The sequence below is a fragment of the Pristiophorus japonicus genome, chromosome 10, assembly GCF_044704955.1.
Source record: "Pristiophorus japonicus isolate sPriJap1 chromosome 10, sPriJap1.hap1, whole genome shotgun sequence".
Classification (NCBI taxonomy): domain Eukaryota; kingdom Metazoa; phylum Chordata; class Chondrichthyes; family Pristiophoridae; genus Pristiophorus; species Pristiophorus japonicus.
In genome coordinates, this window is record NC_091986.1 from 137,476,114 (window position 1) to 137,500,165 (window position 24,052).

The 24,052-nt window shown below is 44.1% G+C and overlaps 1 protein-coding gene and 1 long non-coding RNA gene across 7 annotated transcripts in view; both read left to right on the plus strand.

Moving 5' to 3' along the window:
* nck2b (NCK adaptor protein 2b) overlaps nt 1-24,052 on the plus strand; it is a 156,987-nt gene that overhangs the window by 130,301 nt on the left and 2,634 nt on the right. For 5 of the 6 annotated variants that reach the window (XM_070892110.1, XM_070892113.1, XM_070892109.1 and 2 more), the window contains one exon: nt 11,614-12,335. In XM_070892110.1, coding sequence (XP_070748211.1) covers nt 11,614-12,335 — 722 coding nt within the window. Of the gene's footprint in view, nt 1-8,595; nt 8,670-11,613; nt 12,336-24,052 lie in introns of those variants that run through there. The other variant, XM_070892114.1, reaches the window with a different exon arrangement.
* LOC139274807 (uncharacterized) lies at nt 923-2,368 on the plus strand. Its single transcript, XR_011595614.1, has 3 exons — nt 923-1,371; nt 1,722-1,888; nt 2,029-2,368. It is a non-coding gene; the product is annotated as an uncharacterized lncRNA (long non-coding RNA).

A 24,052-nucleotide genomic window follows, 5' to 3' on the forward strand; every position in this document is an offset into this window, starting at 1 on the left:
GAACAACCTTGGTTCTGGACTAGAGACGACAGAGATTGAACAATTTTCCATTCGTCCTGTAGATTAGCTCCACTCCAGCGGGGAGCTGGTTAAATTGAGATGAAGTATTGCAGCGAGAAAGGTTGTTGCAATGGCACAGCCTTGTTTGACCCCAGGCTGCACTTGTATTGGGTTTGTGGTGGATCCGTTGTTAAGGATCACAGCTTGCATATCACCGTGAAGCCAGCGGAGGATAGTGACAAATTTTTGAGGACAGCTGAATTTGAGAAGGACACTCCATATAATCCCTCTTGGTTCCCAGAGTTAAAGGCCTTTGTGAGGTCAAAAAAGGCCATGTACAGAGGTTGGTGCTGCTCCCTACATTTTTCTTGAATTTGTTGCACGGTGAAAATCATGTCCGTTGTGCCTCTTAGTGGGTGGAATCGGCATTGCGACTCTGGGAGGAGCTCTTCAGCCACTGGGAGGAGATGATTGAGGAGAATTCTTGCGATAACTTTCCCTGTGGCAGACAGTGGGGAAACTCCTCTATAATTGTTGTCACTAAACTGAGTTTTGTTGCATTACCCATTTTCATAGTGGCAAAGTAAAAATGTATTGCAGGCAAATTATTGACCTGGTTAGGATAGTATCCAAGGGTTAAATTACGAGGAGGAATTACACAAACTAGGGTTGTATTCCCTGGAATTTAGAAGGTTACGGTGTGATTTTATCGATGTTTTCACAATATTAAGGGGAACTAATAGGGTAGGTAGAGAGAAACTATTTCTGCTGGTTGGAGAGTCTAGGACTTGGGGGCATAGTCTACTGGCTGGATTTTCAGCTTTTACCATTTCGGGGCGCAAATCGGGGTGGAGCGCAAAAGTTTGCGCCGAGAAATAGTTTGTGCCCTCGTCATGTATTTTCAGCCAAAAAGTCATCTGGAGGAGTGTTGGCGTACAGCCAGGCATTGCACAGCTGACTTTGTGTGCCGCAGCCAAAACCTTTGGCAGCGAAGGAGGCATCCATTTTGCGCATGCGCATTGGGTAATTTTTTTTTCCTCTTGCTTTCTTTTCCGGTTGCAAACGCTGATGCAGGATGTGGCAACTTCCTGCGGCATGCGCATTTAAAGCGGCCCATTTCTGCTGAGATGGAGTATCGGGAGAGAAGGCAACGTGCCAGGCACTTCAGCCAAGAGGCAAGTGAGGCCTTAACCAGTGCGGTGGAGAGGAGGTGGGCCTCACTCCATCTTGCAGGGGGAGCCAGACCATTCCCTCCTGTGTTCAGACGAATGTGGAGAGAGATAGAACAGGAGGTCTCTACTGCAGACACTGTGCCCAGGACTGGCACACAGTGCTGAACAAAACTCAACGACCTCACGAGAGTTGTCAGGGGTGAGTGCCATTTTTATCTATGCATGCTTCCATTGCTTGTAACAATAATCTCACGCAATAAAGATGAATGATTACATTGGCAACCATTGGCTTTAAATTTCTTGCATTAAAATCTTCCCTGTCAATGAACGTCTCCTGTTCCTATTGCTTTCTGAAAGATCACTTGCATCTCCCATGCTAGATGCCTCAAACCAGCGAATACATACTGATGAAGCACAAGCAACATCGCAACAGATTGAAACGAGGCCCATACAACATTAACACAATATCAACTATTCTACTGTGTTAGGCATGTGTGGCCCAACAGCAGAGAGACCCTTTTTGAACCCTTCCTATTTTTCTCTTTGCAGTCAAAGCACTCCCACAATCGAAGCAAGCAGCTGCGGACAGGTGGTGGTCTACCTCAAACTCTTCCTCTAATGGACGTAGAGGAGCGGATTTCGGCCCTCATCGGAGTGCCAGGTCGAACAACTGCCGGGGGCGATGCTGAGCTCCCCACCCCCCTTGGGAAGTGAGGGTATGTACATGGATCACGCTACTGAATCCACTACACAGCGTGATATAACGGAGGAGCAGCGGCCCTCAAATGAACTTTTGCTATGCCACCCTGCCCCCTACCCTGATGCTAACCGCTAGTCTGTTGTTTTCTACTTCCAGATGACCAACCAGAGGCGCAGCAGCAGCATCGCTCGAGGGAGGCCTCCACCTCAGGCCAGGCAGACAAGGACGAGGCAATGGAGGGCGCTGATCCGGCGGAGCATCCGAGCCCACCAGTCGCACCCTCGAGATTTAAGTTCCTCGGGACGAAGCAGAACTTGCGGGGTTTGAGGAATTGGAGGCTCCTGGCTCCAGTGGCATGCAGCAACGCAGTGCCAGGGTGGAATCCCGCAGGCCAGCTCTCCGGAGGGTGAGTTGGCAAAGTCTGTCATGCTAACAGAGAGGCAGACCTTGAACTGGACATGGTGGAAATGTTCAGGGGGAGCGCAGTGATGCACAGAGACCTTATTGATGTATTGAGACGGATCCCAGCGAGCATTGACAAGCTCACTGCGACTGTTGGGAGGCAACGTCGCAGATTGTCATTGCGAGCCAGGAGTCCAGCGAAACCATCATTGCCCGTAAACAGAGGCTGGTGACCTCTAGAAGCGACCGTGGAGTTCGAGAGTGTGTGGTGTGTGCCATTGATCACGCCGCAGACTCGGTTGCATCACAGGCACAAGCTTTGCTTGAGCTTGGGAAGGTGATGCAGTGCATGTCTGCATCCACACACTCTGCATTCCCCACTATCCAACGGGAAAGTGACGGTGCCAAAGCAGGCCAGCAAGTTGTGGGGGCACATCGTGCTCCGATTGCTAAGGCCTAGCCCCGTCAGAGAGTGAGTGACTCCAGGGAAATGGGAGGTGGTGTCAGTCCTCGGGATGACGGCATTCCAGATCCCACCACTCACTCGCCAACCATGCACCATACTCTGCTGACAGTCCATCCATCCGTGACTGGTAACGCCGAGGAAGAGGTGCCTCAGTCGAAAGCCGGGCCTTCCTGCCCAGGAGTGTCCTCAGACGTGGTCTGCATTGTCTGATCCCCCCCCCCCCCAAACACAGCAGCCCTCTATCAGCCTTGCTATATGCCCTGAGGCCTCAATGAGAAGGAGCAGCAGGCAGGGGAGGGGAGGGAAAGTCCCTCCAAGACCCAGAAATCCCGGTCAGCTGCTTCCTGCGGTGATTTGGTAAAAAATGCGCACTTGCTTTATCCTGCTGCACCCATGCGAGTTCCCGGTCCTGAGGCCTCCTCTGACTGCGCGTTGAAGTGCAGTCACATGTGTCTGGCCAGCCAATCAGGTAAAGTATGTTCTCTGTATGGACTCCGTAAGTTGGTGTTCCCATTATTACAAATGAGAAACAGCTCCCAAAACACACACAACCAGTAAGTAAAAAATAGAAAAAATACATATTTTTATTAATTTAAATTAGTTATTTAGGTATATAAAAAAATATATATATTTTTCCGATTTTTAAAAAAAAAAAGTTTTTTTAATTATAGTTTAAAATAAACTTACCATAGTGGGGAGGGTTTTTAAGAGTAAAATGTGTTTTTATAATTTTATTTTAAAATGTTTTTGTGTATTTTAAAACTCTTACGCCTGTAAAAATAGGCTATGCGCCTGCTTTTATCAGGCGCAAGAGTTTTCAGGAGATTTGCTGGGCAAGATATGGGTAAATACCGCAATCTTGCCCTTGCAAATGTCCTCGTTCCCAAGATATCGAAGATCTGTCAAGCTCCAGCTTGATAGATCGGAAAAGCCGGTTTTCAGCGCATGCGCATTGTGCGCTGAGAACCGGCTTTTGTAATGCCTTGCCGGGTCCGTAGACACTCAGTATGGACCCGGGAGGCTGGAATTTCTGCCCTAATGGCTGCGACGTCATCATGGAGCGTTGACATTTTGTGCACTGCAGGATGCAGTTATTTTTTGGGGAACATTTTGTGCACTGCAGGATACAGTTATTCTAATATCTTATGACTGCTTTCTGCAATTCACGTGTCCATAAGTGGTCAACTGTTCTATTATGTAGGGTTCTGTGGTGGTGGGGTGGGGGTTGGGGGGAGTGCGGGGCGGATATTGAGTGTTGCATGTTCGTAAAAATTATTCTTTGATCTTCCTTCCTTCCTTCCTTCCTTCCCCTCCCTCTCTCTCTCTCTCTCTCTCTCTCTCTCTCTCTCTCTCTCTCTCTCTCTCTCTCTCTCTCCTTCTTTCTCTTTCTCTCTCCTTCTTTCTCTTTCTCTCTCCTTCTTTCTCTTTCTCCCTCCCTCTTTCTCTTTCTCCCTCTTTCCCTTCCTCCGGTCCTGCAGTCAGACGGCAATGTGCGTACAGTCAATCGCACCCTGAACTTTGGGGAAGCCTGCAAATCATGCAGACTCATTCTGCTGCGAGATGCAGCATATATGTCCCCTGCTGCTGCTGAAACGAGCCGGAGGCATAGAATATCAGCGCACAGTCAGCTTCACCTCAACGGGGCAGCACAATCCTGTTGGCGCTGGTAGGCTGTCGGTCTGCCTGTAGGAGCTGGCATATCTCTGTCAGCACTTCTTTTCTGAAACGCAGCCTTCGAATGTACTGCGCATCAGAAATGTGTAGGTATGAGCAATGTTCCCTGTAAACCCATGGGGGGGGTGTAAGACCTCCTCCCCAAACATCTGCGACCTCTTCGATTCCGTTGCAAACCATGGACAAATAAACCTTCTTCCAGCTTGAAGCCGCCTGCCAATAGCAACCAGCATGATTTGCCACCTAACTAGCATTGCCCCCATTGAACTCTCTTACTGACCTTGAAAAGTGCAGTTTTGAAGTGCCCACTAGCGCAGCGTTCTGCGCGTAACCATAGCAGTCACTGACAACTGCGATATAAGATCCTTCAGCCTCCCTTTAAATCTGGAGCCAGTTGCACCTACTGCACCCTGGGACGGCCTGGATTTTTTGGTTGGGTCCTGGGGCGGATGCCAAATCAGGCGTAATGCCCGAAAGTTACACCCAGGGCGCTAGCGTAGCCTTGCATGACGATTGACGTCATCCTGATGGTCAAAACAAAGGACAGCCCGCTAAGTATTTGCCATGGCTTTCAGGATTGAAGTTAGGAAACGCTTCTACATGAAAAGGGTGGTAGAAGTTTGGAACTCTTTTCCACAAATGGCAATTGATGCTCAGTCAGTTGTTTATTTTAAATCTGAGATTGATAGATTTTTGATAACCAATGGTATTGAGGGATATGGAGTCAGGTCACAGGTCAGCCATGATCTCATTGAATGGCGGAACAGGCTCGAGGGGCTAAATGGCCTACTCCTGTTCCTATAAATCTGGAAAGAAAGTTGAAAATATCCTGTTTGGAGACATATGCACTCCAGTACCAGATGTAACCAATTTCTTCTCTGAGGGTTATGAATCGGTGGAATCCGCTGCCTCAGGGAGCTGTGGAAGCTGGGACATTAAATAAATTTAAGACAGAAATAGACAAATTCTTAAACGATAAGGGGTTATGGAGAGTGGGCAGGGAAGTGGAGCTGAGTCCATGATCAGATCAGCCATGATCTTATTGAATGGTGGAGCAGGCTCGAGGGGCCTTATGGCCTACTCCTGTTCCTATTTCTTATGTTCTTATGTTAAGTTCTCATTAGCTAACATTTGCAAATAGGTTTCTTAATACAAGTTACTAATAGTTAATAAGGTTCAATAATCATGTAAAAAGCTATACTTCAAGAGATGAGTTATACTGTATTGATCAAGATTGTTGTAATTTCCTAAGTCCGGTAATTTGATTGTGAATCGAAAAAGATAATGGCCTAGAAATTATAGTCAGAGGCATAACTCCGTAGTATGCTTCCGACCCGCGAAACAGTTCCAACAGTACCTCCTGGTGTCCAGGCCGCAAAGAGTTGTGGTCTCGGGCCTCCAGGTGTACGGCAGCGTAAAGGCCCACGAATCCCTGGGACGCAGGCGGTTCATAGAAACATAGACATAGAAAATAGGAGCAGTAGTAGGGCTTTCGAGTCTGCACCGCCATTCAATATGATCATGGCTGATCTTCCATCTCAACACCATATTCCTGCTTTTTCCCCATACCCCTTGATGCATCTTGTTTCTAGAAATCTATCTACCTCGCTCGCGCCCCTGGGATCATGTGGACCTGGTCCTCCAATGAGAAAGGAGGATTTCATTGCAATCATTTAGGAAGGGAATCCCCTAATGATATGCAATGGAACCCCCAAATAATTATACAATGTACAGAATTCTAATAATAAATGTATTGAATTGCAATTTTATTCCTAAGTTCCTTCATTGCACCAAATTCAATAAATGTAATTTTTTGATAAATAATTTTAAACATCTTAAACCGGGCCAATATTTGCATAAACTCATTTAAAGTGTGCGCGCATAATTTTGGATTTTTAAATGTTTTGTTTAAGCCTTATATATACCCTTACACTGATGAAAGCAGTTCCAGATTTCGCGCATGAGAAAATCTGGAAATTGTGGGGCCTTTCAAATGGATTACGATTGCGTATGCCGTCAGAGACCGCAACTTCGGGGCCATTATTTGAAAAATCCTAACTTTTACCACTGCAAAAAAACTAATTATATTTTAACCTTCTGTATATTGCATGCCCATCACAATTTCATGAAACAGACATGTATCATCAAATATTGTTAAGTTTCTAATGTTGAATGCTAGTAACAAGAAACTGTATAATTGAAACTTCCATTTTGTTTGGGAGTTTGGAAATGCAAAGGACATTAGCTCTTCTAAAACCCCACCAACATTCATCAAGTAGTAAAATAAGAACACAAAATTGCTGGAAATGCAGAGAGGTTGATCATTTAAAAGTTACAGTTTACATGTTTTCGGTGTGACGCTTCATCAGAACTGGCATCAGATACTGGTCGGCTCCATTGTAGAGTTACAGTGGTGTGTAATATATATAGAAAATACAATATTTTCTACTGATCCTCCCAAGTCTGATTGCTGGTAGGTGTGGTGCAGATGGGCTAAAATTGCTCTGCTTATTGTTTCTATATCAAGATCATTCTTCAAAGCCACCTTTATATTGCTGGAGCTCACCAAATTCATCAAATTAAGAATTGATCAAAACTATCAGTTATTCCACAAAGGAGCAAAGGTGATTACCGTTATTAATGACGTGGCTCTTGCCATTGCATATTTGACAGTATTTGATGTGTCTGGAGGTAAGAGTAAAAATGATCTCCTTCAAAATAAGGTTGTAATTGTGTGGATTAATGTATCTCATCAAATCCGTCACCCAGCATCCGGTAGAATCTCTTCAGATGATGTCCCACAGGCTTGAACTCCCAGATAGACCATTTTGGGTTTTTAAATATATCTCTACAGGCTCATTGTGTCCCATTTTATTTCACTAAGTCACATTGTGTTACAAATAGAGATGTTCTATCCATGCCTATTAATAGACAGTTGGAGTATGGATCCACTTCAACATGAAACAAATCTGAGCAGACAACAAAATGGACGCATCCTGCCCTTGTCTGATGTTCAGAGGACCAAGTCTAACTATTGTTTATTTACCATTGACCAAAAGAAAATAACAGGCAATTTGTGAATCAAAGCATGTTAGAGACTGTGAACACAGAAGTTTTTAAATGGATGTAGAAATCGTAGAAATTAATTCTTAAAGTGCTGAGTCTATGTAATGACAGTATATCGCAACCAGCCAGATCCTCTCACTGATGCCGGAATTTTCCCATTAAAAATCGGGTGGGTTTGGAGCGTGGGGGCAATTAAATTATTAAAAATGTGAATCCCTACCTGATCCCGCCTCCAACTTCTGGTTTCCCCAGAGGTGGGATGGGGGTGGGCAGCCAACCTGCTCCCAGGGGGCGTTACCTCAATTTAAATATTGTAATGAGTCTGGAAGCCTCTATTTTCCCCTCCATTCTGTTTTTAACTGCCTGGACGGGTTTTACACAATTCGTGAAACCCAACTGTTAAACCAAGGCAGGCACAGCTACATTCAGGAGATAAAGTGGCTTTATACCGACCTCCTGGGTCCTTACCTAATCCACCTCCCAGTGATCGGAGACTCCACCACTAGGCCTCCAATCATCCCCCTCCCAAGCTTCCAATCAGCCCCCGAGGCCACCTCTCCCCTCCCTCCCCCCATCATTGCCTGCCGATCCCTGACCTCTCCGATCCCCGACCACCCCTCATTGCCTGCTGATATCCTCCTGATTTCTCTTCTCCCGATTGCCGACCCTCGCTGATTGTCTCTCTCGATTTTCCGCCTGCGACCCCTCGCAACTGACTGACTGGCTGCGGGTGGGAAACCAAGGCCTCATATTCAAATTAGGCCCTGCCGGTAAAATCAGCAGAGCCTGCAAGAAACCTGGCTTTCCGGTTTCCTGCCCGCCTCGGAGCCCCCAACCCATCTCCCCGAACAAAATTCCGGTCAGTTATTCTATGTAGCTAGCAACTGCAGATTGCTTGTAATCTACACACCCAGATGTTTAAAACCAAAACTTTTAAGGAATTCAATCTTTAATCTCAGAAGAAAGCTGCGAGTCTAATCTCTGTATTCGTACGCTGTGTATTGTACTCTGGTTACTTATTGTACAGCTCACTCATGATGAAATGTGCACTATCCATTTTCTTAGCTGTGGGCTTGTCCACAACTGCTATCAATACATTTTTTTTGCTTCACCAGAGCAAGAAGGTCTTCCACTACTGATTTTTTTTTAAACTGAACCAGCATGTTTCTACACAGATGGTTGCACACTGGTGGGTAATTTTTTTTTATGCACTTCTTCCCATTACCAGTATATTGGCATGGTGAAGGTTATTACTACCTTCTGTGAACATGTGTACAAAAGAAAGGTATAGATTCAATAATTTCATTTGAAGAGACCTTGTAGCACCAATATGACTGCAAAAATTCAAAGGACCAAATTGATTTGAAAATTCAGGGTCAACAATTAAAAAATGTCAGAGGTGGCACTGTGGGTTAAAATGGTTTCCACTCATCTTTTAGGGCTTGAGTTTAAATTGTAGGCCTAGATTGATGAACTGAAGATGCCTCTTCACTGTGTGTAACTGTTCTTTATGAAATAAGGTTGAGCAGACTCAATTTAATTACCAGTGGGTTCAAGTGTAAACTGTCTATACTTTGGCAATTTAGCGGCAATTGATGCCCCTTTCGCTAAAAGAGTGGTTGATGTAAATTTTAGAATGGTCACCCAGAGGTGCAGTCGAGGTTCAGTCTAAATTTGGGATTAAGGCAGATTGTTGGGACTTAAACTTGGGCTGTACCTGATCCAGGAGTCCAGGAGATTAAAAGTGGAAACATTTAATTCCCCAATCCTGGGAACACAAGTACTTTGAACTAGCACAGGATACTTCAGTATAGTTAACCTTACTTTTTTGTGTGTTTTGGAATCTGCATGAATACAGATTCACACATGTATTTAAAGTACAATGAAAATATAAAGTAGTAGTATAATTGCCTTGATTATCTGATCTAATTTTATATTTCTCATGGTTAATAATAAAATGATGTGGAAGAGCAGAACGATGACAATGAAGCTCAGAAGTATGTTTTAAGCTTTGAACATCTTCACAAATCTTTGAAGTTACCAGACAATGGATAATATTTCGCTTCATGTTTTTGGTGGTAAATTTCATAAATTCTATAGGTAGTAATGACTGAAACTAGTGTCATTATTCGCTGGGGATTTATTTATGAAAGGTAAGATACAATCGCTGTTGTAGCATTCTGTGTATGTAAAAAAAAAAAAGAAAAGTTTTAACTTAATATTGTTTTACTTTTTGATTTTTGATCTTTCTCCCCTCCCCACCAAATAATTGAATTTTTGCCAGTTTCCTTTGAAATGTATTCAAATGTATTTATAGCTGTTTCCGATGATTGTGTCAGAAGCAACAATAGCAGTGTTTTTATGCTGTCATATTGCAAACCAGCACAGTCAGTCAGTACCAGCAACACATAATCTACCGGTAGGTAGTAGACTATGATAATATGTAGAATCACAACAGCATTGCCTTTCAGTGGAATAGTGTGCAAAAATAGCAGAATGCTATCTGCCGCAATTCATTGCACTGCTTTGAGAAAGCTTGGATGTTGAGGTGCCATTTTTATGAAGTACTTAACATTAGCAATTAACTCAAACTATAATAAACCAATTTCTAACATTGTGAGCTCTTTCTAGGTTGTCTTAAAAATTCTTCCTATATATTTCTTATTTGCAGGATTTTATTGCATGGTTTGTTAATACCAGTATGCTTTCATTTAGTATTCTAAGATATGAATGTTTTTTTATTTTTAAAGCTGTTAAAACTCTCACAACTTGGAATACAGTGTACTGTGGGTTCAGCAAAATTAGCAAGACTTCTTTCCCATTCAATCTATGGAGAGAGACCGGGTGCGGGGGGTGGGTTGAGGGGAAGCGTTCAGAGCAAAGTGGCAGGGGAGGCTGGGGAGATTTTGACTTGTTGGGCCAAGAGAAGAATTGGAAGCAGCTAAATGGATGGTCTCTGTCTTGAAGGCTGAAGAATCCATGAGCACCTCGCACTCAAGAGGGGATGGAGAGGGGTTTAAGGAGGCAGTCAGTAATAGAGAAAAAGAGCCTGGGTGATCCTAGAGTAGTTGGCTGTTTTGGCAGTATCACGGGGAAAAACAGGGATGGGAAATTGTGATCACTTGGTTGGGGATTAGGATGTTGAAGTTGTTGCTGCTTAAATTATAGAACATTTAAGAAACAAATTGAGTTACTGACAACATGACAAGCCTCGGCTTTCCCTATTTGCTGGGAAAGTTTTGTTAGCGGCAGAATACTGCACTTTAATAGATTCAACCACTGCATCTCCCACTTACGCATAACACTTTACAGATTAGCCCTGACAAAAAGTGTGCTGCATGTTTGGTTAGAGAGAGGAGCCTACATCTCTCATTTAACATTTGCATTTAGAGGCGTAGAACCCTCTAGCAATTTTATGTATGTTTTTGTACAGTTAAAAATTGGCTGGCTGATTTGAACTCATCCACAAACATAACTAAGTCAATACAGAGAATCTATTTGGACTAATTCTTCACTCACCTTGCAAAAAAAATGTTGAGGTGCTGGTATCCAATATGTAGGATACTCCATTTAACGAGTTATGGAAAGAAAACCATTTTTGTTATGTGGCAGGAAGAAGCTAAGTTTGCCAAATGCTTTGCAGGAAGGTAGTGTCCTTTCAGGGGCATACCTGAAAAGTGACACTTCTTAAATGAACAAAAATTGACACTCAACAGCTGAAATGTTATTGTTTAGATTCTGACACTAAATGTATTCTAAAGTATTTGTTGAATTGCTACTTGGTAATGAGGAGCTATAATTGTTCCTAATTAAGCATTAGAACACCAAAAAGTGCCCCTTACGTCTGTGAAAGAAATGTGAGGAACACACTGTATTCTGTATTGACTAGACATTTTACAATATAGGCCTCTGTTCAGCAATAACACTAATTTGAGTGCTTCCATATCTGAGAAGTCTACCAGAATCCAGTGGTTACCAATCAAATGCTCATTTATTTTCAAATGTTTCTGATAAACATGAGCTTTGACTTTTATTAAACCCTGATGTTGCATTGCTCTGTTTTAATAGAATATTGTTTATTACATTGTTATACATTGCAGTTTATCTTTTTATCTCCTTCTGTTTTCACATAGGTTTGGGTAAAACAAAAAGGAAAACTAGTGCAAGAGATGCTTCCCCTACACCAAGCACAGATGCAGAATTCTCCTCAAATGGTGGAAGTTCTGACCGTATATACGATTTAAATATTCCAGCATATGTCAAATTTGCATACATCGCAGAGAGAGATGACGAACTGTCTCTTGTGAAGGGGTCACGTGTTACTGTTATGGAAAAATGTAGTGATGGTTGGTGGAGAGGTGGCTACAATGGACAAGTTGGTTGGTTTCCATCTAATTATGTTGTGGAGGAAGTTGATGAGGCCACTGCAGATTCCCCTAGCTTCTTTACTTCCAGACTTGGAGCAGCAGTGAGTAATGGGCAAACCACAAAAGTTCTCCACGTGGTGCAGACTCTTTACCCATTCAGCTCTGTCACAGAGGAAGAACTAAACTTTGAAAAGGGGGAAATTATGGATGTCATTGAGAAACCAGAGAATGACCCAGAATGGTGGAAGTGTCAAAATTCTAAAGGACAAATTGGTCTTGTTCCCAAAAACTATGTAGTAATCTTAAATGATGGACCTGCCATGAGCAGTTCACACGCTCTTCAGATAAGCTATACTGGCCCATCTTCTACAGGAAAATTTGCTGGAAAAGAATGGTACTATGGTAGTGTCACACGACACCAAGCTGAAATGGTTTTAAACGAGAGAGGAATTGACGGTGACTTTCTTGTTAGAGATAGCGAATCATCGGTAAGTATCATGTTGTACCACTGGTCAGCGATGTGATATTTGTTGTATAGCTTTTACCATTTTGAGATTGCGAAGGAGTAAATGAACATATATTGCAACTGTTGAGTGATTAGTGGGAGTTAGATAGAACTGAAGGGGTTTATTGGTGATAAACAGGCATTGATACTACTTTTTGATTGCTTTTATGAAAAACAAAATGTCTCATTGCCAAATACAGTATTTTTCCAAACACTTTGCCCCATTTTTTAGTGATCGTTAGTTTGGCAAACTAATCCACTTCTTTTGTTTTGCATTATTGTAACATTTATGTATTTGTTTTGCCTAATGTTTAATAGATCAATTATTAGAAACTTATTTTTAGTAACTGATATTGATTGGTCGTGCTTCAGCCAACATATAATATAATGGTTGCCTTTGACATTTTTTAATTTGAAATTTATGTGCCACCCACCATTTACGACTGTTGATTAACCTATTATAAATTCTCAAACACTGAAAGCTTCAGATATAGATAATAGAAATTTGTGATTTTATTTGCATTTTTTATATATATATATATATATATACACACCGTTGGGATGACTTAAATCGCTGTGCGAGCGTCCCGGGCGGAAATTTCAAGCATTTCACCCAATCTAGTGTCCACCCTAGAAATTGTCCAGAAAATCCAGGCGGACCCAGGGCGCACCAGCCGCTAATGGCGTTGAAAGTGGAGGAGAAAGTTGTGAGTGATTAAAAGGATTGGGAGAAGAACGCTACGTTATTGCATACTTTTGATTGTGAAGTTTGAGAGTTTCTAGTTTGTTTTATAAAGGACATTTGAGGACATTTTAAAAGATGGGGGCCATGCTAGGTCGGGAGCCAGTAATCTTGGCTGCTATTACCAAACGGTTTTAAGCTGGAAGAAAGCTTATTGTTGATCATTAGCAACGTAATCGATGAGGTCGCAGACGTATGGGGAGGAGGCCTTACACCCCCACGAGTTTATAGGGAACATCGCTCATACCTCCAGCTCTCTGAGGCACTGTGCGTTAGAAGGCTGCGCTTCCGAAACGAGATGGTCACAGAGATATGCCAGCTTCTAAAGGCAAACCTCTACAGCCTACCAGCAGCAACAGGACTGCACTGTCTATCGAGGTGAAGGTGACTGTGGCACTTGCCTTCTATGCCTCCGGCTCCTTTCAGGCATCAGCGGGATACATATGCTCCATCTCGCAGCATGCTACACATTGCTGCATTCGCCAGGTGACTAATGCACTGTACGCATGCAGAATGGACTTCATAAACTTCCCAATGACCAAGGAGACCCAAAAATGAGAGAGCTGTAGGTTTTGGACGAGTTTCTGGCTTCCCCAAGGTTCGGTGCCCTTGATTGTACGCACATCGCCTGTGAGCACCTTTACAGAATGCAGAGGTTTTCCAAAACCGAAAGGGATTCCACATCATGAACGTACAGATTATCTTCAACCATACTCAGTGCATCATGGCAGTTAATGCCCAATATCCAGGGAGTATCCATGATGTTTTCACCTTGCGTGAGAGCAGTGTCTCATAAAACATACGATGCATCCAGCATCAACAACATAATGCAGCGACACTGCCTCACTATTTTTCCCCAACATCTTTTGCCCCTCTTCCCCTTATCACCCACCCTTGCCTGCTGCTCCAACTCAAAATGGCACCAAGATGGTGTGCAGTAAAGCTGCCAGAGCGCTGCTGTGTTGGGGGAGAGACAATGGAGACGCTGTCTGGGGACGCACTGGAGCAGCTCGTGGCGTGGAAAGCCCGGCTTCTGACTGGCTAGCCTCTTCATCGGCGCCAGTCACAGGTGGTTTGGGTATGACAGTGGGGAACGCAGAATATGGCGGCAGGTATGGACTGCATCACCTGCCCAAGCTGAATCAGAGCTTGTGCCTGTGATGCGCCATATTTTCCAAGGGTTCGCGCCACACTCTCCGGGACTCCACTGTCGCTGCTGGAAGCCACCAGCCTCGTGTGATCATTGATGGCCTTGCTGGTATCACGGCTCGCACAGACAATCTACGATCCTACCTCCGTAATGGTCGCTTTCAGACTGTCGATGCTCGTGGGAATCCTACCCAAGACATCAAAGAGCTGATGGCTGATCTGAATGCTCTCCCTGGACATTCCCACCATGTCCAGTTCCACGTCTGCTTGTCTGTCAGCAGACCGACTTTGCCGACTCACCCTCCGGGGAGTTGGCATGCGGGATTCAACCCCAGCACTGCATTGCTGCACCCTACTGGTCCCAGGAGCCTCAGATTCGTCGAACCCCGAGAACGTCACGTCATCCTCCGAGGAACTGAGTGAAGGTGGTGGAACAGGGGCGGATTGATGCTGCGCCTGAGTCGGCTCATCGGTTTCCTCCTCTTCCTCCTCCTCCTAACTTGGAGTGGTCCCTTGAGGGTTGCTGCAGCTGGCCATCTAGAAGTAGAAAGCAACAGACAAATGGTTTCGCAGCAGGGGAGGGGAGGGAAATGAGGAAGGTCGCATAGCACAGGCTCATTTGAAGGACCGCTGCTACTCCATTATATCTAGTCCAGAGACACTGGAGGACATTGTCCCAACCTAGTCCAGAGAAACTGGAGGACTTGTCCCAACCTAGTCCAGAGACTGCAGAACATTGCCCCAACCTAATCCAGAGAGGCACTGCATGACATTGATCCAACCTATCCCAGGGAGTGTGCAGGACATTTCCTCAAACCTAGTCTCGAGGCACTGCAGGATATTGCCCCAATCCATCCCAGGGAGTGTGCAGGACATTGCCCCAAACCTAGTCCTGAGGCACTGCATGACATTGCCCCAATCTATCCCAGGGAGGACTTGCCCCAACCTATCCCAGTGCAGGACTTGCCGTCAGTATCCAAACAGGGGTTGCAGCTACCCGACCGTTGACACCGATGAGGCCTGCCACTCTGTCCTCAATGTCGGTGTGTGGCAGGGTCCGAGTCAGACCCGCTGCCTGCTCGCAGCGATTGAGACTTCTTTGCCTGCAAAGGTGAAAATGGGGATGGTTACAAGGACAACGATTCCAGACAGCGTGCCAGGCGATTCAGTCACGAGGCTAATGAAGATCTAGTGGAGGCTGTGGAAAGAAGATGGCAGGAGTTGCATCTTCATAGAAACATAGAAACATAGAAAATAGGTGCAGGAGTAGGCCATTCGGCCCTTCTAGCCTGCACCGCCATTCAATGAGTTCATGGCTGAACATGCAACTTCAGTACCCCATTCCTGCTTTCTCACCATACCCCTTGATTCCCCTAGTAGTAAGGACTTCATCTAACTCCTTTTTGAATATATTTAGTGAATTGGCCTCAACAACTTTCTGTGGTCGAGAATTCCACAGGTTCACCACTCTCTGGGTGAAGAAATTCCTCCTCATCTCGGTCCTAAATGGCTTCCCCCTTATCCTTAGATTGTGTCCCCTAGTTCTGGACTTCCCCAAAATTGGGAACATTCTTCCTGCATCTAACCTGTCTAACCCCGTCAGAATTTTAAACGTTTCTATGAGGTCCCCTCTCATTCTTCTGAACTCCAGTGAATACAAGCCCAGTTGATCCAGTCTTTCTTGATAGGTCAGTCCCGCCATCCCGGGAATCAGTCTGGTGAACCTTCGCTGCACTCCCTCAATAGCAAGAATGTCCTTCCTCAGGTTAGGAGACCAAAACTGTACACAATACTCCAGGTGTGGCCTCACCAAGGCCCTGTACAATTGTAGCAACACCTCCCTGCCCTTGTACTCAAATCCCCTCGCTATGAAGGCCAACATGCCATTTGCTTTCTTAACCGCCTGCTGTACCTGCATGCCAACCTTCAATGACTGATGTACCATGACACCCAGGTCTCGTTGCACCTCTCCTTTTCCTAATCTGTCACCATTCAGATAATAGTCTGTCTCTCTGTTTTTACCACCAAAGTGGATAACCTCACATTTATCCACATTATACTTCATCTGCCATGCATTTGCCCACTCACCTAACCTATCCAAGTCGCTCTGCAGCCTCATAGAATCCTCCTTGCAGCTCACACTGCCAGGGTGGATCTAGACCACTGCCGTCAATCGATATATAAAAGGTTTTGGAGGGAGATAGCAGAGATCTTGTGACACAGATAGCCACCAAAGCATTTATACCATACTGTCTGAATGTAATACAATCCTCTGTTTAATGGCCTTGGAAGTTGTACATGGTTCATCAGGAGGACATCGAAGTGGGGAACAATCTTATGAGATCTCAGAAAGCAATCTTAATAATGTGTAAAGATCATTCATGGCAAATAGAGTGCCGAACTAAGCCTACCTATGTGTCATGCATTTTAGGACTGAGAGGCACCAACAGCATGAGATCAAATAGTGTGCCAGATTTATAATTGAAATAATGAAGGAGTGCATGAATTAATATTGTACTCGCTGTGACGACCCTTGTTAGATCATTAAAATTCTTTCGGCACTGTGTGCCAATCCTTACCAGTGTCTGAGGCAGAGACTTCCTCTGCTATCGCCCTCCAAAACCTTTTATATATTGATCGATGGCGGTGGTCTAGATCCACCCTGAAGATGCAACTCCTGCCATCTTCTTTCCACAGCCTCCACTAGATCTTCATTAGCCTCGTGACTGAATCGCCTGGCACGCTGTCTGGAATCTTTGTCCTCCATGATCAAAATCCAAATGTAAAATGGCTGATTCAGCCCCCTGCTGTACTGTGCATGCGCGTGGCCGCGCCCTGCATTAGCATTTGTGACAGGAGACCAGAAGAGCGGGAAGAAAAAAAAAATTGCGCATCCGCAGAACGGCCGATTTTCTTTTTCAGCACCGGAATTTTCGGCTTTGGCGTACAAAGTCTGTGGTACAACACCGGAATTATCGCTAACGGTCCTCGTGAACTTTCATTCGGCGAAAGTTCCGCACTCTGGTGCTAACATTAACCCGGTGCTAAACTTTTAGCTCTGCCGTGAATTGCACCTGGAAACAGGCGAAAATGCAAAAAGCCAAAAGTCCAACCGTTAAGTATCACTAGCTCAGATTTGTGCAATGATAAAACATGAACTACAAATACAGAGGTGTCTTTAGTAAGTGGCCATTAAATAAATATATTGGCATAAAAAGACATCTATGGGGTGTTTCCATTTCCAATTTGCTTAAAATGTATTCATGCTTTCCTATATAAACTGTATGATAAACCTGGATTTCTTAAGATTAGGTATTGTCTATACTGATGATATTATCAGACTTGTACTATTACACTCGTAGAAATTTCATCATTTGGGGTTTAGGACTGGGCACAAGTGTACTGTATGTCAAAGCTATGTTTCCCATGTGAAAATGGCTCCTGGTTTCCCCACCCAATAAAATTCCTTTATTTTGATAAACTTTCATTTGTGTTTTTTTAAAAGGGGAATATTCAGTCAGTTTCAATGCCAACAGATGGCACTATTGCACTGTATAAATCTTAAAGTCCATTTCCATTTTCTCCCCTAAAGTGAAAAGTTTGCATGCTTTTTTTAATGTGCATTTTTACTATTGCTTTCGAACAAAATGTTTTTCCCTTACTGGTTTTCTTCCACTAAAAGAGGCAGAATTTCTTGCTTCGGCTTCAAGAATGCACTCTGGGGAGGAAAAAGTACACGGCTTTAAGAAACATTTCTCCCCCCCCCCCAATTTATTTGCTTTTGTCAGATGCTTTCTTTTTTCCCTCATCTTGTGAAGCAGATACGCCATTGGCCTCACTTTCATTTTCCAACCCCCGCACCACCCCCTTAGTACTTTTAAGACTTTCCCTATTCTGGTCATAGAATTATACATCACAAAAGGACGCCATTCGGCCCATGAGCCCTGTGCCAGCTATTTGAAAGAGTTATTCAATTAGTCCCATATCCCTGCTCTTCCCCCATAGTCCCTGCAACTATTTCCCTTCAAGTATTTTACAATCTTTGAATTTTACAATGTTGAGATCTCGAGACTGAGGAAAGTTGCAGAAGTAAATTAGAGATCTACCATTCCCAATTTACTAAGATCTTGTATCCATAAGTTGTAAAAATGCACCCCTCTCTTTGCATTTACAGTAGAAGACTTGAGGCATAATATTGCTCTTGCTGCTCTTCGGCCTTGATCTTCATGGTACTGAGGCCTGTCAGACTACGTTAGTTATTTTAGTCTGCGTAGGCACCATGGTCAGAAATGCACATTTACATGTTGCCTGCGCTGCTGAGATTACATCTGTTATTTGCACTTATAGATCTCATTCATTCTGACTTGGAAACTGCAGATTTAAAATTCTAGTTTGCCATTACAGAACCTAAATTTCAGCCCATCTGAAGCTGATACCTGAATCTAGCTGCTTAACCAATACTGATTTGTGCATTCTACAAATCTGTTTATTGGCTGCTTGCTTCTCTCCAAGGTTTTTATGTATAATAATCAATCTGCTATATTTTGTGAGGCTTCTGGGAAGAGGGGGCAGGAAGAGAGCATAAAATATTTTTTTGTGAAATACCAGAAGGCTTACCTTAGGATCAGCATTGGTAATAAATCCTGATTAATACCTCCAGAAATGCAGATGTTTCCTTTTTCAAGTTGTTAGAAAGATTATTTGTCCTAGTCCAAGTTTCCTTTCATTAATGGTGAGAGTACGGCTTCATTCTATATCAGTATGTCATCTACCAATCTGTTAATGCTATTTTAATTCTCTTGAAATCATATTAGGAAATTCATGGAAATTTCTGTGTCTCTCTTAACTGAATTTTGTGTTCGGTGCCAAAGATTTCCATGTACCACATGCAGTTTTTTAACTTTGGTTCACTCAAATGTGGTACGTTGTTTAGGAGTGCTTGTGCTGGATTCTGTACATTCCATAAAATTTCTATCATTATCTAGTAGCACCTTTTGTGAATTAAAAGAACATATTCTTGTCCATAAGTCAAGCTATATGGATTGTGTTACTATAACTAAATTCAAACCTTTGTCACTAGAATGTGTCAACTCAAATCAGGTACTGGGGTTTAAAATATCAATCAGTATCTGCACAACTGTGAACTTATGGAACAGGCGAGCCATTTCACATTTTTTGGAGGCTAGAGTAGTCCAACTTCTCATTGTGATCCTTTTAGCAAAAATAGAGTGAACGGCAGGATTGGTACTGTAAGGGGCAGATGGGAAGGCTGCCTCTCCCACGAGCGGGCCCAATGATATAGAGGGTCGACGCTCGCCCCAGCCCACGTAGCAATTCTCGAAGTTAGCAGACAGAGACGATGGCAAAGTATAACGATCTTTATTACGAGCGTCCAGAAACACCTCTTATTCACAGTCGCCTGTGAGTGGAGATGCTCTCCGAACAGCACAATCATACAACTCTTACACATTTCAAACCCCCTCTGTTCCCGGACAAGACCTCCCTAGATTTCTAATTGAACTACCCTATCAGTGCTACTTCTCTAATTGGACTACCTTATTAGCGCTACTTTGGATTGACAGGCCAAGACCCTCGTGACCGCTTTAGGCCGTGACTAGAATGACTTCATTAAGTCGGAATTTGTTATACATTTCCTTGGTGCCTGTGAGTCGCCTCGAGCCTCTTCGCAAGGTCTTATCAATGTCTGTTTAGGTTCTCACATCGTATCCTGTCGGAATATTATTGCATTGATAACTTCTGGAGCCTTGGTACAAGGCCGAAGAGAGGCCTTTTACCTCCTTATGGGCCATTGCAGGAACCAGCACTTTAACCCTTGTCCCGCTGGTACCCCTAATGCCAAATTTCCCTTACAATTCCCCCCTTTTGGCCCTTGGCTATACGCCAAGCTGGCCATATTTCCCGATAACTATCTCCCTGTAGGCGAGTTCCAGATAGGTTCGTTCACCTGGGTGGCCATCTCCGAAGCTTCTGGACCTCCTGAAACCTTCCCACAGAGTTATATAAGGTAAGTCCTTCCTGTGGGACTGCTTAAATTTTCATCCCTTATGGCCTTAATCATAGTGCGTGCCCTGACGTATCGTTTGACCTGTTTAATTCGTGCACATGTTAATCCCATCATTACCATCAGAACCAGGCCCTGCATTACTATAAGTACATGTGATATTATTTTTATCCATGGGTGAATTTGATTATCAAGTCCAATGAGCTTTGAGTACCAGGGCTGATCAGCCAGCATTGCGTTAGTGTCTCTCTGTAAGTTGTCTATTTCTTCCATCAGCCGGATATACTGTCATCTTTGATTCTGGATTCCTTGCACCAGACTTAATTGTTCCTCATTTAATTCCGGTATTGTTCCGTGGATGATTTCCGTTGTTTCGGGATGTATATGGTTAAGTTGGCTGCCCCCGTGCTCACGCGCCACTCTCCGTTCCCTTGCGGGGCAGCGATGGTCTCCAGGTCGTGTTCAAGAGGAGTGATACTCAGCATACATCCATTTATCTGGTGGAATCCGCACTCATCATTCGTCATTCATGGCGTACCTCGACATAAAACCACTTGGTTATTTTTATAGCAGTCGGTTATGGCAATGCCTCTGGTACTATTGTTAACTTTAATCGCCCATCTGGCAGGCTGATGGTAACGCAACCGAGTTTGGTTTCTCACTTCAACAATATTATCAATCTGGTATAAGGGCTCTCCCTTTGTTACATCATACTGTGGAATGGACAACACAAATCCAATCATATTCACTCGCCCAGTAATACATCTGAATTTTGGCACCCATGCGTGGCTATTCCTTCGTACCTCGCATGTGTTATTCACCTTTTTATCTCGAGTTAAGTATACTGTTTGGGATCCAATCTGGTATGTCCCCATTTTGGAGTTGTTCCAACTTATGTTGTACCTCACTTAATATCCAGGCCCCATACCCAGAGCAAACTATCTCAGCTTGTAATCGTTTACTTATAGCGTTTCCCATTGCATGGATCAAATTTATGGTCTTGGCATGTTTCTGCAAGGTATGGGCCACCTGTAACAGTTCCCCTTCCGCGCCATCTCCCAACCGCGCTTGTAGACTTGGTTATCCATGTCCCTCCCCAGCACACCCCTCAAGATTTGCGTCAAGGTATTGACCCTATCGTCTATTGCATACAGGTCTATGGTATTCACTGTTGCAAGTCCCGCAGCGTAACCCGTGCCCAGCATTTCCAGTATATCCCTCTTCGTTCGACCTCGTTCTATCCCTTTTCTGGTATTGAATCTCATGGTTGTGGATTCTGGACCTTCAAGGATTCTCTGAGTTAGGTTCTGGTACAGACTTATAATACAGACTTATAGTCTCATTCCCACAAAAGCTAGGAAGAATGGTATCCATTAGATTTAGGTTAAGTAGTCGCTGACGCATCCTAATTATATCCTTTCTTTAGATTCTTTTATTACTAGCCCCCCTTTGGCTTCAGTCTTTATGGACAGGCTTATGGGGGGACTTGCGTGGTTGTGCTGGGAAGATTTGTTGTCCCCAGGGTGGTTGTTGGGGCAGTGGTAGGGCTTCACACTCCATCCGCCCCCCTTTTTGTTCGGTTCTGTTCCCACCCTTCTGTTTCTCTTGCGGGGTGGATTTGGCTGCTTGTTCTGCAGCTTCGTCTGCCCAGGCATGATTTCTGCGCCCTTCCCCATACTGGCGCCCATAGCATCGGCAGCCTGCTGCATTACAACCTTACTTAATACACTATACATAGCCATGCGTTAAAATAAGTTCTGTCCTTGCTCCAGTCCTTGGCTGCTGGGATGCATATTTCGGCAGTTAAATTAAACAAAGCTAGTTCATGCAGTTGTGTCTTTCCTGCGTGTGCTATATCTCTCATAGTCCATCTGTATTATCCAGTACTTGCGTGGGCCTTAAGGTTCCCAGTATCCTGAGTCTCCAGAGTCGAAGTAGCCACTGCGGTCCCATCTCGGTGAGTGTTTTATCTGCAAATTTTAAACAGATCCTGGTCGTCACCAGGTGTTAGGTTCTGGTCTACTCATCTTTTATCCATGCATGTCGAGGTCACTCTGTGAAATCGGAGGTAAGGGTTAGGTTGGGTTTGTGGACTACACTTATCCACCGTGGGCTCTATTGCCATAGGTGATGGTGCTATGGCTGCGCACTGCGCACCATCTGGTCCCATTTAAAAAAAAATCTCTTCCAGCTTATTTATCTTAGCCTTTAACTCTTGAATTTGTTTTGTTTGAGTATCTTTCTTTTATTTGTATCAGGCGAGTATTATTACATAGGCTAGTTCTGTTTTTATTTTTATTCTGACTATCCCACCATTTCCTCTATCTGTCAGGTGAGCCTTTTTTATTCTATTTAGAAATCCAAATTAATAATGTCCAGTATAAAACAGCTGTCAATGGAAAGGGTTAACTCCTTTACAGGTTTATAAGAAAGCCTGATGTCATTATGTGACTTCACGTAATCATCCAAAAAATTCTTTAGTACGTTACGTCTTTTTTTTTTCAGATCTCCTTTCTTCAAATTAGGTTTTGTATTTTACACGGAGGGCTGCTTTTCGTTATCTCAAATTCCAGTTTCAAGGTCGTTACAAAGTCTCTTCTAAACTGCTAAAGCTTGCTGTTTTCTGCTCAACAAACCTATCCTTTGTGCATTTCCTAGCTCCATAACTTACCGAATAAATCCACACCTGCGTTTCTAACTTAAAATGTCTTAAAACTTCCCACATACAGGACAACACTACAAAGGGTTAAAAAACTTTCACTCTGTTTAGAAAAGTGGGTGGAGCTAAAATAAACAGACACTTGCATTCCTCTTCCAACCAGGCTTTCAGAAACATGACAACATAAAAATTCATTCCGCAGTCACAAAATCACACAGGGACTCTCACTCAACGACCAGACATTTACAACAGTCTCTTTTCATTCAACAAAACTTATTGATTGGTTGGCCGGTTCTAATTTTGGATCCATATGTCACTTAAGATAGTCATTATCAGCTTTTTTTATGGCCTTACGTAATTACGCAAGTTACAATTAATGATTGGTTTTATTTGCCTTTTTACTAGCCATGTTACCCATCTTCTTCGGGCTATGAGGGTCTTGGGTACTCCCTTAAATTCGTGTCAGGCATGCAGGACGCTATTTATATGTCTTCCCTTGGCGCCATGCACTCGTACCACTGCATGCTTTGGGTCAATATATCCCGTCACTGCTCAGGGACGTTGTCTCTATTCCCTCTCTCTCTCATCTCAGCACCGTGCGCTCGTACCGCTTCGGATCAATAGACATCCCTCTCCCTCTATATCTTCCCTTGCATCGTACCCTGATCGCACTGCTGTTCTCTCGTCCCAGCACCGTGCGCTCGTACCGCTTCGGGTCAATAGATCTCCCTCTCCCTCTATATCTTCCCTTGCGTCATCCCCTCGCACTGCCGTGCTACCTCCACGCGCGCGTTTTAGGATGCACCTTTTGACCCCCCTTTCACCCCTAGATCGTCCTTGTCCTCCGTCTCCGTCCCTCCGGGACTCACTACAGATGGTTCTTTTGTACGGATGTCCTTTCCTTGCGGTTTACAATGCCACAGCTCTAACTTGAAGGTGGTAAATTAAAACATACTCACCCCAACAGCTGGGTCATTGTTCCGTTCGGGAAGTCCGTACCCTGCTCGCAGCGCCAAATGTAAGGGGGAGATGGGAAGGCTTCCTCTCCCACGAGCGGGCCCACTGATATAGAGGGTCGACGCTCGCCCCAGCCCATGTAGCAATTCTCGAAGTTAGCAGACAGAGACG